Source organism: Podarcis tiliguerta, assembly GCF_965153285.1.
Source record: "Podarcis tiliguerta genome assembly, chromosome: 17".
Lineage (NCBI taxonomy): Eukaryota > Metazoa > Chordata > Lepidosauria > Squamata > Lacertidae > Podarcis > Podarcis tiliguerta.
In genome coordinates this window covers 17121610-17137329 of record NC_139550.1, presented here as the reverse complement: position 1 = coordinate 17137329, position 15720 = coordinate 17121610, and the positions used below count along the sequence as shown (strand labels likewise).

The following is a 15720-nucleotide window of genomic DNA, read 5'->3' as shown; positions in this document are numbered from 1 at the left end:
TTTTGGAAGCCGCCCAGAGTGGCTGGGGAGGGCCAGCCAGATGGGCGGGGTATAAATAAATTATTATTATTTATTATTATTATTATTATTATTATTATTATTATTATTATTATTATATAATATTTATAGAAGGGTTGCCATCCTGGATATGAAAATTGGGAAAACTGGGCAGTTATAAACACACAAGAAAAGCACCCCTTTCTTCCATCTACTTCACACTCAGTAGCTTTAGTTTTGCAAATGTTGAAATAAACATTAACCAGAGGCCTGCAGCCTAAGCACTGCCCAGTTAGTTCCAATCAATTTATAAAATCCAGTCTCCATCCCACCCCTAGCTGCTTCTTCACCTTCAGGATTGACAGGAAACAACAGAAGCAATACTGAAAAGAATGACCCTTCGTTGGGATATATTTATTAGATAGTAACCTAGCTTAGATAGGCTAGTTTTAGCCTTTGAATTTAAGGAATCCAGGATGGTTTGATACAGAAGGGATTCTCCTGCTAGTTTCTCCTCTTCTCCCCCTTGAAACAACCACCACACAACCAGCCTTGCGAAAGGTAAAAATAACATTTACTCACCCGGAAAACTTGTTGAAGAGTAACAGGAGCAGCTTTATTCAGGCAGACTTAAAATAGTAATTCAGTTACAAAGACATACTTTAGTCTCGCTTAAGATGGAGTCTGAGCATGTAGCACAGACTCAGATGTCCTCACATTGTTCACTTGGTGAATAGATGAAGAGGTAGAGAAGACAGAGGATGTGCCCAGGCAGGTAGGACAATATATATGGCTATGCCCTCCTGCTGTCAGGGCCCAGTGAGAGTGTCACAGGTTTCTCTCTAGCAAACTTACAGGTAATTTCTGTGAGCTTCAAATCCCATCATGTGCCTATCTAGCAAACATGAATACTTGGTTTGACTGCATTGACTGCATTCCACATCTTTCAGTGCAACTGTCAGAGACCAGACGAGGATTACAGCTCTGAAGAGGAATGGTGGGAACCTCCCCTTCTTCCTGGTCCTGGCCAGGATGCTGAAGCTACTCAGGAACAGTGGAGCAGCATAGATTTAGAGAACAGGTTTGCAGAGGGACATAGTTCTGAAAACAATAGCTGGGCAGAACTGAGTGGGAAACAGCTACAAGAAGCAGAACAGGAAGAGAGAGTGAGAAGTGACTTCCCTTTGCTTGAGAGTGTCCAGCCTCTCTCTCCCAAGGCAAGGAGGTTGCTATGCAGAAGGCTCAGTGGTTGCGAGATCAGGTTGCAAGAAGGGGAAGTGACGATGACTCTGGGAAGGAGGTGGGAAACTTAATTGGGAGCACCTTCGCTCCAAGAATGGCTGCTGTGTTCTTTTGCTTAAAATGGTAAGGGACTCTAATTGCTTTGTTCTGCTGATGCACAGCCAAAGTGGGGGTGGAAGCCATTTCTCCGAAGCCTGACAACTCTTAAAGGCACATCAGTCATATATCTAGGAATACTAAGCTCCCAGGTCTGCAGCCTTGAGCCCTCCAAACCACCCTTGTCAAACCTCCTTTCATTCTTTTCTCATCCTTCCTTTCTACAGTGCCCTTTCTAGCATAATTCCCTTTCCTTCACTTAATCTTTCTTTTATGTACCTACTCAGCACTGCACTGCAGACCTTCTTCTCTTAAGTTTCTCTGTTTGATGGGACCTCTTTCCAGACCTTGGTCTGTGTGAGGTTTAATGACCAACAGAAATTTTTTATTTCCCTCGCTAAAGTTGGACTGCCAACATTCAGACAGCTTTACTTCCAGAGCAGTGGAAGAGTTTGCAACTGTACAATCAGTATCAAAGGCAATCAGTATCAAAGGCTTCACTGTCACACATGCAATGCTAGAAAAATTGCCCACCGTCCAAAGTTTTCAGATGCATTCATTTATTTAGTATTAGTCAGAGAGAGAGAGAGAGAGAGAGAGAGAAGATCTGGCATCTATACACCAAGAAGGGTGTTTAGTTTCATATTTCCCATAGTTTTACAAAGGCCATCTCAAGCTTTGAGAGCAGTGCACAATAACTTCAGGTAAGATGGAAAGGGACTAGTTTTGTTGCCTATGAGAAAACAGCAGAATCAAGAATTTGGAAGTCTTGGAATGGCTGCTCCTTCATAAGTATTCCATTGCTAAGAGCAGCCAGCATCTCCAACCAAACCACCACCATACAACACCAAGCCATATATCCCATAACAAAATGCAGCCTCCCTTCCAGTTTCTGAAGACAGCCTTCCTTAAACAGCTTCTCCGGCTGGCTTACGTCACCCCTGCAGTCCAAATAAGCCTCTTTGCAACAGCTTTCGGGGGCAAAGACATGCCCAGCTTGGAAATGAGTTGGCAGCGCTGCTGTCCAGTCAGTGTAGTTGTCGATTCCACAGCACTTCAGCTGTTTATGGATTGCATCAACAGCCCTGTTGCTACAGTGATGTGGAGCAGTTCTGTTGTATTGGTGAAAGAAGTGGTCCATGCTGTTTTTCAGTTGATGGCCCGCTTTGACACAGTAGACGTGGGTCATGACGGTTGAAGACGCCTCTAGGCAGAGAAGGACCAACAGAAAGTACATCAAAGTCCCCTGGTGAAGGCGAGAGTTCTTGACTGGGGCGCATATAGCCAAAGCACCAGTGGGGACTAGCAGAAGAGCAGCCATGATGGCCAGCCAGCCTGGCACAAGGAAGAATCTGTTCTGAAAGAAGACTCCGTAGCTTCTGTAGGTGAGGATTACAAACGCACCACCAAGGACTAAAGCCACAGCAGCTCCCCAGAGAAGGAAGCCAAGGAGCGTCAACACAACTTTAGCTAAGGCTCTGCTCCAGGACTCTGTTATGCACATTAAGGAAGGGTTAAAGCTGGGATTAAGCTGTACCCGCTTCATTTTTGGAAGGAACCTTTGCTATAGCCGCTCAGAATCTCAGTCTCACATTCTGTGGAGGTCTCTCCATATTTCTGGGCAGGTGATATGGAGGGCCTATCCCAAATCCCTGGTTAATTAGCAAGCAGCAAGCCCTAGTGCTGATAGCTCTGCGTGGCCCTCATTCTGGAAAAATATATGGTCCAGTGCCGATTTAAATAGGTATGAGGAGTTTTCTTATGTCAGGTCAGATTATTTGGCTTCCGCAGGAACCAGGGTCATCTCACCTCCCTGCAGATAAATCAGAATGAATGCTTCTTAAGTAGCCAACACTAAGTAATCTCCCTGCAATCAAAGCAGGATAAAATGCATAATAAACAGGTCATCTGGAAGTGTGCTTTTGGAGGTTGATTGTGTGTTGTGTGAACAAATCCTTTTTATTTGTCTCAGCAAGCTGTTGCCTTGACAGGAGAACCTTTCATCTTGTACCACGAAGAAGCTATTGTTGTCAGCTGAAACATGCTGGGCGTGCTATTGTTTTACAAGGACTGCTATTTGATTTGATTAGATTTTTTTAAAAAGAACATTTTTCCAATGCTATTTTGAGGCTTTGCCTCTTCTTTTGTTTCCTTTCCTTGGTCTTAAAATCTGCCGCCTGCCAATTTTAAGGGATAACCTTAATCTTTGCTCTCCATTCCCCACCCTACTGTGACTGTGTTCCTAAACCCACTTACCTGGAAGCAAGCATTCTTGAATTCAATGATACCTCCTTTCAAATAGATGCACGTAGGATTGTGCTCTTGGTGGGCAGAAGGTTGGAAGTGGCTACTGTGGGATGTAATCCACTGAGAGCAGTCAAGTACAACATTCCTTGTTTTCCTAGAGTGGACATGCAACGGAATGTTTGGTCCAGCCAATTGAAACTTCCTGTTCCTCCTGGGCTGGAGCATCCTTTCTTGCATGTGACTAGTGGGTGGGCATGACTTTTCCACACCTGGTAAAAGGCAAGGCATGCTGCCACTCTCCCTCTTTTCCATCTTCCTTTCGTCCCGTGAACTTCCCGGACTGCTAACTGCAGTCACTAGGTCAACCCACATATGGGGTAAACCTGTTTTTATACGTTTGTAACTTTAAGCCTTAAGCCTGCCTTCAGGGATCACACTGTGCTGTGCCTGATCATGAGTAAACTTTCTTTTTATTGCTTGTGAATAAGACTGTGGTGCCTTTATTCTTTTAGGAGGGATTCAAGGGGTCTTACCAGGAAAATATCAGAACACATTTCAATCTGGACAAGCCAGATTGAATTGCGTATTGTCTTAAGAAACTCACATGAGTTTGCAACTAGTTTTCTGCTGTGTAAAGAGGAATGCACCCTGCTAAATAAAGGAACTTGATAGCGCAAGTTAGGAAGGATATTAATAAACAATATATCCACTTCTGCCACCCTGAACATTCCCACAGCTACCTTCTACCAGGTAAGGCTATTTGGCTTTGTATCCCTGTATTGTCTACTCTGACTGACAGTGGTTCTCTGGGTTCTTCTGGCAAGGAGGCTCTTTCTGTCATGAGACAAAGGTTCTTGAGAGCAGAAGCAGTAAGGACTACAAGGACTACACAATCATTCAAGCCTGCTAACTGCTAAGTGACTCGCGACTCATCTTGAGTGATGACTCATTCTCCCTATAAAAGTAGCCAATGTCTCTCTGTGTGTCTCAGCCAGTGTGTGTGTGTTGTGTTGTTGCAGACAAGAGTGGCTTCAGGACTCTGGTATATCAGTAACTAAGACTGTGCCTCTGTGAAGAGTCAGATAGCTGCTAGGAGCACTCTGTGTATGCTCTTTAACTATGCTGTTTATGAACAACTTTATTTTCTTCAGTTTCATTCTGTTTATGAAGACTCTGCTTTGATTGATTTACCACTGCATGACACATTCCCCATATCTGCTCCCTGCTCCTTTCTAACTGGAGATGCCAGGTTCATTGGAGCTGGAGCCTTCCACATACAAAGCCACAGTTGGTCCCTCCTCCTGCCCTAACCTCAATGCTGATTTCTAGCAGATGTGCAAGTAATTGCAGAATGAGGGCCATACCTTTGAAGCAACTTTTTGGTGGAATCCTCACATTTGCAGCTTTGGCTAACTGCAGTGTTTGTGATCCGCCAAGGTGAAATTAGTGCAACGGGTGTTTGATAAACCTCCCATTTTAATCCTGACTGGTAAGATTGCCAACTGATCAGGAAAAGGAATCTTCTTACCCAGCTCTTTTGCCTGAAACAGGAGTTTGCTGTGCAGAAATCAGCAGGCCAAGCTTTTCAAAGCACAGGGCTAAACTTTCTCATCTACAGATATCTGTTCATCAAGCAGCAGTTAAAAGCTGAATGACAATAAATGGCTGAAAAGTTGGCAGCTCTGCAGGACAGTCACAGTAGGCTGTCAAACACCTGGCTGATAGATAATGTGTTTCTTTCTCTTTTTCTGATGCCCAATAGTTTTGACAATAGCAAGTAAAATCACTAGATTTTATAAATATATCTCATCTATCTGTAGTAGCTGGCCTTGTGCTGTGCTGCTTCCATGTTTCTCCTCTGTAAGAGATTTAGCATTAATTGACAGATTATAGGAGCCTTCCTGGATCAGGCCAAAGGCTCATCTAGTTGAGCATCCTGTTTTCACGAGGGCTAGCTAGATGCCCGTAGGAACCCCATTAGCAGAACCTGAGTGCAAAGGTCCTTTTCTTCACCTGCAGTTCCAGAAACAGGTAATCAAAGGATGCTGTTTCCAACAATGGAGGTACAATATAGCTATCATGACCAGCCCTCCAAGCTTTCCTGTTTATCATTTTACATTAAAGCCACTGTTTGGTAGTGACTACAGCCAAGCCACATTTTCTGAACTGGGAATGACTGACCAGGAATGGGAGCTTGGGGTCGTAGTGGGATGCTTGATGGCGATGTTGTCCCACGGTGCAGCGGCTGCGGAAAAGGCAGATTCCATGCTAGGAATACTTGGGAAACGAATTGAAAATAAAACTGCTGATGTCATAAAGCCATTGTACAAATCTGTGATGCAACTGAATCTGGAATTCTTTGTATGGTTCTGGTCTGGAGGTGTTGGAATAGATTCAGAAAAAGGCAATGGAAATGATAAAGAGGATGGAGAGACTTTCCTACGAGGAAAGGTTACAGCTTTTAGGATTTTTGAGTTTAGAGAAAAGGTGAATAAGATGTGTTAAGACAGAAGTATACACATTTATGCCTGGCGTGGGGAATGCAGATAGAGGAAAGTCCCCCCCTCCATAACATTAGAACTTGAGGACATTCAATGAAGCTGAATGTTGGAAGATTCAGTGCAGATAAAAGAAAATACTTCTTTATGCAGCACATTGTTAAACTATGGAACTCCCTCCCATAGAAGGCAGTGATAATAATAATAATAAAATTTTATTTATACCCCACCCTCCCTGGCCAGAGCTGGGCTCAGGGTGGCTAACACCAGTAAAATTACAATAAAAAAATAAAAAAACTAAACCAATTTAAAATACAGCTTAAAATATAATTTAAAATGCAGCCTAATTTTAATAGTAGCCCATAGATCAAAACCATAAGGGGAGGGAAACATAAGGGTCAGACTGAGTCCAAACCAAAGGCCAGGCGGAACAGCTGTCTTGCAGGCCCTGCAGAAAGATGTCAAGTCCTGCAGGGCCCTAGTCTCTTGTGACAGAGTGTTCCACCAAGATGGGGCCAGTACTGAAACGGCCCTGGCCCTAGTTGAGACCAATCTAACCACCTTCCGACCTGGTGTTGTCATTTGTGGACCTTAAGGTCCTCCGTGGGGCATACCAGGAGAGGCGGTCCCGTAGGTACATGGGTCCTAGGCCGCAACTTGAATTATTTTAAACCAACAAAGCAACTTGAATTACTTTAAAAGAGGACCAGACAAATTCAGGATGGCTATGTTCTGTCTCCACTGCCAGAGGCAGTATGCCTCTAAATGCCAGTTGTTGTGACTTTCAGGTGGGCAAAGTGCTGTTGATCTCATGCCCTGCTTGTGTGCTTCCCAGAGGTATTTGGTTGGCCAGTGTGAAAAGAGGATGCTTGATTAGAGGAGCCATATTGCAGGCTCTTTTTACATTCCATAGTTGGGCAAGGACCAAGGTTCACACATTACACTAAGCTGTAGCTTAATACACTGTGGTTTAGCGTAATATGTGAACCAGGCCATCTTGCAGGCTAGGATGATCCAGTTTGTGTCCCTTGTACATGAGTAGATCAGCAAGTCCATTCCATCTCAAGTCTGTGCTGATTTTTTAAAGGAAAATTCCCAAAGCTCCTTCCTTCAGCTTTCTCCCACTGATGCTATGACCCAGTGACAGCAGAATGATGCAGAAAATACCTCCAAGTCTATTGGCAAGTGTACTGTATGGGTTTTTTTATATAGTATTATTGTTGACTCCACATGAAAAAGGCTCCATTGCTGCTGCTTTCTTTTCTCTTTTCCCTCTTCCCTCTCTGCTCATAAAACTTAATGAGATATTAACATTTGAATTACAATCCTCTTTATTGTTAGCTCATTCTGCAAGCTTTGAAAGGCATTTGAAGCCTGAAAGGAGCAACGCAGCACCTCGAGGCTGTTCCACTGTGGGCACTTGCCGTTGTCTCTCCCTGAATAGGCACGAGAGAATTTCAGCCATTATAGAGGCCTAAAGGCTGCAGTCTGTCTCAATATTTCCCAGTGTGTGATTTCTCATTCTGTTCAGTCTGACTCTTTGGACCTTGTAAAAGCAGGTGTTGGGGAAATGCGTATCGGTCTCCCACTGTTTACCAACCCAATACTCTTTTGAGTTTTCATTATTTCCATGTGTGCTTTTCACAGAAGGGGGTGAGAAGAAAAAACTTCTGGAGAACCTTCAGCCCTCCAAGTGTTGCTGAAAGGCCATTGGCCACGCTTGCTGGGGCTGATTCTGCAAGCAACTGGAGGGCCAAAAAGTTCCTCATATCTGCTTAGCATTATGTGTGAACCGGGCTGAGGAAAAACCCAGTTATAGGTCTGTACAATTCGATCCAGGAAATGTGTGGTGTAGTGGTTAAGACCGATAGAGTCGTAATCTGGTGAACCGGGTTCGCGTCTCCGCTCCTCCACATGCAGCTGCTGGGTGGCCTTGGACTAGTCACACTTCTTTGAAGTCTCTCAGCCCCACTCACCTCACAGAGTGTTTGTTGTGGGGGAGGAAGGGAGAGGAGATTGTTAGCCGCTTTGAGACTCCTTCGGGTAGTGATAAAGCAGGATATCAAATCCAAACTCCTCCTCCTCCTCCTCCTCCTCCTCCTCCTCCTCCTCCTCTTCTTCTTCTTCTTCTTCTTCTTCTTCTTCTTCTTTGTTTATTGCAGTTATGTTCCACTTGGGAATCTGTTGCCAGTGCTGAGAAAGTGTATCTTCGGTTACCCCAACACCTTTCTGCTCAGGGTACGTTATGCAGCTATGTAGTAAATATCTGTATGGCATTAAAGCCTAGAGGCCTCAGCTGACATCACCTCTTGTTTCAGTTAGCTATGGGTGCATACATCCATAGGGTGAGACAGTTCCTGCCCCAGTGCATTCCAAAGGACACAGCAGTTGGGGAAAGTGAAGCGTCGACACTGAGGGTCCTAAAATTTGCCACTCTGAATTAGGCTGTTTGTTGTGAAAGAGGTATTTTAAGGACAAAATCCTGGGGGAAATGCATGGTAAATAATCTAAAGCAGTCTCTGCCAAGATGACCCTCAGGGTCCCTTCCAACCTTACAATTCTATGATTCAAATAGAGAGTGATGCAATGAAGATATAATTATATACAGTACCTTGAAATTATACACATATCTGAGAGACATCCTTACAGATATGAGTGAATGCTGCCCCCTCCATCACACACCATCACTTTAAAATGTTTTTTTAGTTCTCTTAACATCCCTAAGAAGTTTCTCCTTTGAAGTGTGCCTCAGAATTCCACTTTACAAATACATAAAGCTCCCTTGAACTTTTCCTCAGGATTCTTCATATTTCATCCAAGAAAGGTCATGAAACCACTGAATTCACATCCAAATTTCACATTCAGTGCTGTTCGGGGAAACCTGTGTTGAATCAGGACTGAACCAAGACATTTTTCTGCCCAAGATGGAGCAGGAAGCTGTTCTCCCTGCCCTTTACTAAAGCTGCGAAGTATCCATTACTGGGGCATCTAAGGCAGAAAGTCCAACAAGCACCTCTCCCAAGAATTGAAAATACAATAATACAAAATTCAGTTATTAACTTTTTGCTGCCTGAGGTAACTGCCTCTCACTGCCTAATGGTTGGGACACTCCCCCTATTGTAAGAAATGTAACTTTTCCTTAGCCAAACTCTTTTCACTTCCTTCAGGTAATTTTGCCTCAGACAATTGCTTTAGGTGACATTTGGTGTCAATTCTAATTCTGGCGGTGTATCTACCACGCACTCAAAGCACACGCATCACCAAAGAACGATGGTAACTATAGTTTACCATTCACAGAGCTGCAATTCCCAGCACCCTTAGCAAACTACAGGATTTGTGGTGTGAGGGTTTTTTTTTGGGGGGGGGAGGTGCTTTGAATGGTGTACAAAGCCTGCATATTCAGCCCTTACAACCAGTTAAGGTTTCTTTCCTCCCATACTCATTTTTTTTTTGGTGCAAACTTAGAATCTCAAAGGTCTATGGATCAACTTTCTCAGTTGAAGCTCTCAAGCCATGCAACAGTCTTCCCTAGCTGCATTTCAGAAGCATTTTAAGACGCCACCATTCCTTTTGGATGTGTTCTCAGTGCTGTGGGAGAGGGGAAGCTAGCTTTTCTTGTCAATAAATTTTGGAAGGATGCATATTGTTTATGTCATAAGATTTTTATGGTTCCATCTTAATGTATTAGGTATTTGTTTGGGGGTGTCTTTTTTTTTTTTTTTTGCACCATCTTGAGCTAATAGATAAGGGGGTATAAAAATCAAGGGTGAAAATTAAATTAGAATAGCCTCAACAGTTTCTTTTCCTGTGACAGATCCGTCTAACATGATGAATGTTGTCCTGTTTTCTCTGGGGTTGTTTCTGCATATGAAATGATGGGGGCTGAAATTCAAATGCAAATGTAATCGCTAATACAGCTTAGATAAAATACTTTCTGATATATTGCTGAAAGCATAATCCCTCATGTTAATAAAATAGCTAGCACACTTTTTTGCATTATTTTTGTACCCGTTGAAGATTAATAATGAAGTGTTCTGATGGGAGAAAGAGGGTCAGATAGGTCCATCACCACAAAGTACATTGGATTTGTGGCACACTTGGCCTTAGTAAATGCATGCGAGAGATATTCAGGTTGACATCTGGACCGACATCAAGCTGGTTTCAACCTTATCTCATAAGACGTGAATGCCACCTCAGAGAACTAAGAGGAAATGTCACAACATCTTGATGGGACAGGAATATAGCATTTAAGACAGCCAGTTGGGCTTTCATCAGTACCAAACCTTTTGCAGAGACTCTGTTTACCACAAAAAGCCAGCTAATCCTTATGGAGAGACAAGTCATGCAATTCCACCCAGCAGAAGTGTGTGAGCTGCAGTTGTCAATGAATTTAGTACAGTCGTACCTTGGAAGTCGAACAGAATCCATTCCAGAAGTTCGTTCAACTTCCAAAATGTTTGAAAACAAAAGCATGGCTTCTGATTGGCTGCAGCAAGCTCCTGCAGCCAAGCGGAAGCTGTGGAAGCCCCGTCAGACATTCGGCTTCCAAAAATAGTTCGCAAAGTAGAACACTCACTTCCAAGTTTTGATCGTTCGGGAGCCAAAACGTTTGAGAACTAAGCTGTTCGAAAACCAAGATACGACTGTATTTATATTTTAATGCAAGGGTCAGTAACCTTGGCCCATCTAGATGTTGTTCAATTGCAACAGCCGCTTTGAGACTCCTTAGGATAGTGATAAAGCTGGATATCAAATCCAAACTCCTCCTCCTCCTCCTTCTGCCATTAAAATGGAGTCCTAGAAATCATCTAAGTTTCCTGATTATAGAGGAAGTAAAGGTAAAGGGACCCCTGACCGTTAGGTCCAGTCGTGGACAACTCTGGGGTTGCGGCACTCATCTCACTTTACTGACCAAGGGAGCCGGTTAAAGCTTCCGGGTCATGTAGCCAGCATGACTAAGCCACTTCTGGCAAACTAGAGCAGTGCACGGAAACACCGTTTAGCTCTCCGCCACAGCGGTACCTATTTATCTACTTGCACTGCGTGCTTTCGAACTGCTAGGTTGGCAGGAGCAGGGAGCGAGCAACAGGAGCTCACCCCGTTGCAGGGATTCGAACTGCTGACCTTCTGATTGGCAAGCCCTAGGCTCTGTGGTTTAACCCACAGAACTCCCTAAAATTATAGCACAGGAAAACATATGGGGAACACTTTCACTTGGACAAACTCTCAAATGTCAAGGCTGTATTGGAAATCAACTGAACCCAGCCATTGCTCTCCTGTATCAATACCTAGCTTCTCAATAATTGCTGTTACATGGTAGACCAAGGTACAGAAGTGAGCAAACCCCATTCTAATTAAGGACTAAAAGTGTGTATTTAATGCAGCCAGTTGCTTTTTCTAAACCAAGTGGCAAGAGAAAAATTAGCCATAAACACAAAGCTTGTTTCCAGAATAGCAGTATTTTTCAGGAGTGGTTCAGGTGCATACCAGAAATTTAGGTTTGCACAACTGAAGCAGAGTAAAGTGCTCTGGCTGTCTGGCAAAACAAATCCACTTAAAAAAATAAATAACAGCCCCTTGAACTTCTTGCTATTAGGAAAGTGATGGTAAAAGCACTGAGAAGTCTGGGATGAATGGGTAGCTGTATAACCACTGTGCAGGCAAAAAAAGAATTCAGGATGAATGCTCATTTTCATAAAACCTCTGTGCAAACAAATCAGAATGAAATAATAAAGATCAGATACATTCTCACCTCCATGTTCAATAAACAGTTTTTTTCTGAAGGAGTCCAATGAGTTTGTGCTGGATGAGGTAGAGGAACGAGTGATGCCCACATGCAACAGTGAGAAAAAATAGAGTGTGAATTGGCCTGAATGTTTGTGTGTTTGGTAAACCTCAGAAACCATTTCTTCCCTTCTGTTTCCCAGATTGACAATATTTCAAAATATCTGTGTGCAGAAACGTTTTGCCTTGATGTGTTCGTGCAAGAAATTAGCATGATCTGAAAACTTGAAGGGAGCTGTATTTATCCTCTTAACATGGAAAAAATGAAGAAGGAAAGGTACTTTGCTTGTGATTATGACATACAGCTTTGCCTTGGGGGTGGAAAGCAGACAGCAATGTATGAATCTACGGTATTTGCCCAGATTTTAAACAGCAGTTGGGTCAGCCTCATTGCTTCAAGAGGAGACAATGAGCTTGAGTCTCCAACGGGGCATGCGGAACAAGCCTTAGGGCGCAAAGAGAGACTGTCAGAGGAAGGGTTTCCCTTGTTAATATACTGGCTTATTCCTCAATTTGTAAAGCTACCTAAGAGATGTGGACCCTATTTCCCATGGAAGTGAATGAGAAATGAGGATCAAAATCCTCCATGCAACTTCAGGGATCTCATTCTTAAGCACAATAAAGCAGACAAATCACAACTGCTTTTGTCTGAAATGGGAAACGTCAGGTTGCAAAGTGTTTGATGGACCAACAGCAGTTGATTTCCATGGCTTAAGCAAAATCTGGCTATTTTAGGAGGGATATGAAATCATCGAGGTGGCACTGTTATGATCACTTACCTAACCATAAGTTCAATTTCACTTGGTGAGGTTAACTTTTGAGTAGACATGTGTACAAATGCCCTGCTTGACTGCAATCCTATGCACACTTGGAGCAACTACCATTGAACACAATGGGACTCTCTTCCAACCCTGTGTGTTTGTATTTGCAAGAGACAGATACTTGCTTTCCATGTCTACAATCTTATGTAGGTTTTTCTTGTGCAGATTTACCTGCGTGTAAGTCTAATTGCAAGCTGGGAGATTTAGAAATAAGCCCCATTACAGACTCCCCCCCCCCAAGAATCCCTATTTTCCAGTCCCTGGAAGCCATCCCAGTTTCTAATTTGACCCCGGAATGTCCCACATTTCCTTAGAATGTCCCTATTTTCATCGAAGAAATGTTGAAGGGTATGGAATTATGCAACCCACAAGACAAGGAGATAAATAACTATAGAGTGGTACTACTTACATTCACCTCCAGTTACATATCCTTCGGGATACATACGTGGCAAACACGGAAGTATTTTCCCGGGTTTTTCTGCGCGTGCATGCACAGAAGCACTAAATTGTGCCATGCACATGCGCAGACACAGCACCTCCATTTGCAAATTCCTTGGGATCTGACCGGAGCTCCAGAATGGATCCCGTTCACAACCAGAGGTACCACTGTACAACCTTTAGACAACAGCTGAAGGAAGCCCTGTATAGGGAAGGTTTTAAATGCTTGATGTTTTACTGTATTGTGCTTTTATATATGTTGGGGGGAAAAGCACCTTGTCAACAAAGGTCCGTATAGTAAAAGCTATGGTTTTCCCAGTAGTGATGTATGGAAGTGAGAGCTGGACCATAAAGAAGGCTGATCGCCGAAGAATTGACGCTTTTGAATTATGGTGCTGGAGGAGACTCTTGAGAGTCCCATGGACTGCAAGAAGATCAAACGCATCCATTCTTAAGGAAATCAGCCCTGAGTGCTCACTGGAAGGACAGATTGTGAAGCTGAGGCTCCAATACTTTGGCCACCTCATGAGAAGAGAAGATTCCCTGGAAAAGACCCTGATGTTGGGAAAGATGGAGGGCACAAGGAGAAGGGGACGACAGAGGTTGAGATGGTTAGACAGCGTCCTCGAAGCTACAAACACGAATCTGACCAAACTGCGGGAGGCAGTGGAAAACAGGAGTGCCTGGCGTGCTCTGGTCCATGGGGTCACGAAAAGTCGGACACGACTGAACGACTAAACAACAACTGGCACCTGGCTTGAGAGCAGTACATGTGAAAAGGATCTAGGAGTCTTGGTTGACCACAAACTTAACATGAGCCAACAGTGTGACGTGGCAGCTAAAAAAGCCAATGCAATTCTGGGCTGCATCAATAGGAGTATAGCATCTAGATCAAGGGAAGTTATAGTGCCACTGTATTCTGCTCTGGTCAGACCTCACCTGGAGTACTGTGTCCAGTTCTGGGCACCACAGTTCAAGAAGGACACTGACAAACTAGAACGTGTACAGAGGAGGGCAACCAAAATGGTCAAAGGCCTGGAAACAATGCCTTATGAGGATCGGTTAAGGGAGCTGGGCATGTTTAGCCTGGAGAAGAGGAGGTTAAGGGGTGATATGATAGCCATGTTCAAATATATAAAAGGATATCACATAGAGGAGGGAGAAAGGTTGTTTTCTGCTACTCCAGAGAAGCGGACACGGAGCAATGGATACAAACTACAAGAAAGAAGATTCCACCTAAACATTAGGAAAAACTTCCTGACAGTAAGAGCTGTTCGACAGTGGAATTTGCTGCCAAGGAGTGTGGTGGAGTCTCCTTCTTTGGAGGTCTTTAAGCAGAGGCTTGACAACCATATGTCAGGAGTGCTCTGATGGTGTTTCCTGCTTGGCAGGGGGTTGGACTCGATGACCCTTGTGGTCTCTTCCAACTCTATGATTCTATGATTCTATGATTCTAACAACAACATATGTTGGAAGCCACCCAGAGTGGCCAAAGGAACTCAGTCAGATGGGTGGGGGTATGATGATGATGATGACAGGACATTCCTATTTTCTTCGAGGATATGCATTGGAGGATATGCCATTAAACTCTTTGCACCTGTGTACACAGGAGTTAAGCTATACTAATCATGTATGCCCTTTCACGCAAACATTTGTACATGAGTAGAGACAGCATGTAAATGTTTTCAGTGTAATGTGTGAACAAGCCTCTTGTAAAAGCAGGGATGGTAGTATAATGCTGAACACTGCTACCTATACACTAGGGAAAATCCAAGCATCCATTTCCTCCTTATTGAGGATGGTGCTCCCTTTCCAGAGCATTTAAATCTGTCATATTTGGAGTGGGGAGAGGAAACTGAATCCTGTCTCTTTCCTTGCTTTCTCTCTCCCTTCCTCCCCACATCAGTAAAAAGCTATGTCCAGCCTTGTGGCTTACACTGGGTGCAAAGTTCTCTCTTCCTGGTTATAGAATTAAAACTCTGACAGGTACTAACAAGAGCTGACTTCAAGGAACTCCTCTCCACACCTGCAAAAAACAACAACCCAACAAGTCAGCACTACAGTGGTACCTCTAGTTGCAGCCTTAATCCATTTCAGGAAGCTGTTCGTACCCCGAAAAGTCTGCAACTAGAGTGCCTCTTCCACGCATGTGCATGACGAGATTGAGAGCTTCTGCGCATGCACGAAGCGCACAGATCACTGGAAGTAAACACTTCTGGGGTTGCTGCATTCATAAGCTTGAAGTCTGTAAGGAGAGCGGAACGCAACACAAGGTATGACTGTATTGTCAATACTTCTTGTTTTGCTCTGTAGAAGCTTCTAGGCTGCTCACCATTTTGTGTAAGGAATTACAAGTGGCCAAGAGGCTTCTGTTTGTGGTACCTAGGCAGAGCAAATCAGGGAAGATTGTGGAATGTGGGAAAGATGTCTGTTTAGGCCCTGTCTACCTCTTGTACTAAGAATTGTATTCTGCTGCAAGATAATGGCAAGAATAAAATTCTACCCTCTTCCAGCCTGATAATTTCACATCTTCCCTCAACTGGATCCTTAGGTTGTAAGGAAGGTGTGAATAATATGAGTGGAAGACAGGTGAATTA

The 15720-nt window shown here is 43.7% G+C and overlaps 1 protein-coding gene and 1 long non-coding RNA gene across 2 annotated transcripts; one reads left to right on the top strand and one right to left on the bottom strand.

Moving 5' to 3' along the window:
- Positions 1-1878: 1878 nt before the first annotated feature.
- Positions 1879-5900, bottom strand: LOC310667745 (tetraspanin-3-like). The gene is made up of 2 exons (XM_083420655.1): positions 5764-5900; positions 1879-3148 (listed from the first exon to the last, which is right to left on the bottom strand). The coding sequence occupies exon 2, from the start codon at positions 2879-2881 to the stop codon at positions 2069-2071; it is 813 nt and encodes a 270-aa protein (XP_083276781.1). The 5' UTR covers positions 2882-3148; positions 5764-5900; the 3' UTR covers positions 1879-2068.
- Positions 5901-5975: 75 nt separating this feature from the next.
- Positions 5976-9721, top strand: LOC310668199. The gene is made up of 3 exons (XR_014506655.1): positions 5976-6069; positions 7728-7899; positions 9546-9721. It is a non-coding gene; the product is annotated as an uncharacterized lncRNA (long non-coding RNA).
- The last annotated feature ends 5999 nt before the right edge of the window (positions 9722-15720 follow it).

Bases quoted from the DNA above. Each gene is read 5' to 3' on its own strand.
- LOC310667745 (XM_083420655.1), bottom strand. From the start codon at position 2,881: ATGAAGCGGGTACAGCTTAATCCCAGCTTTAACCCTTCCTTAATGTGC.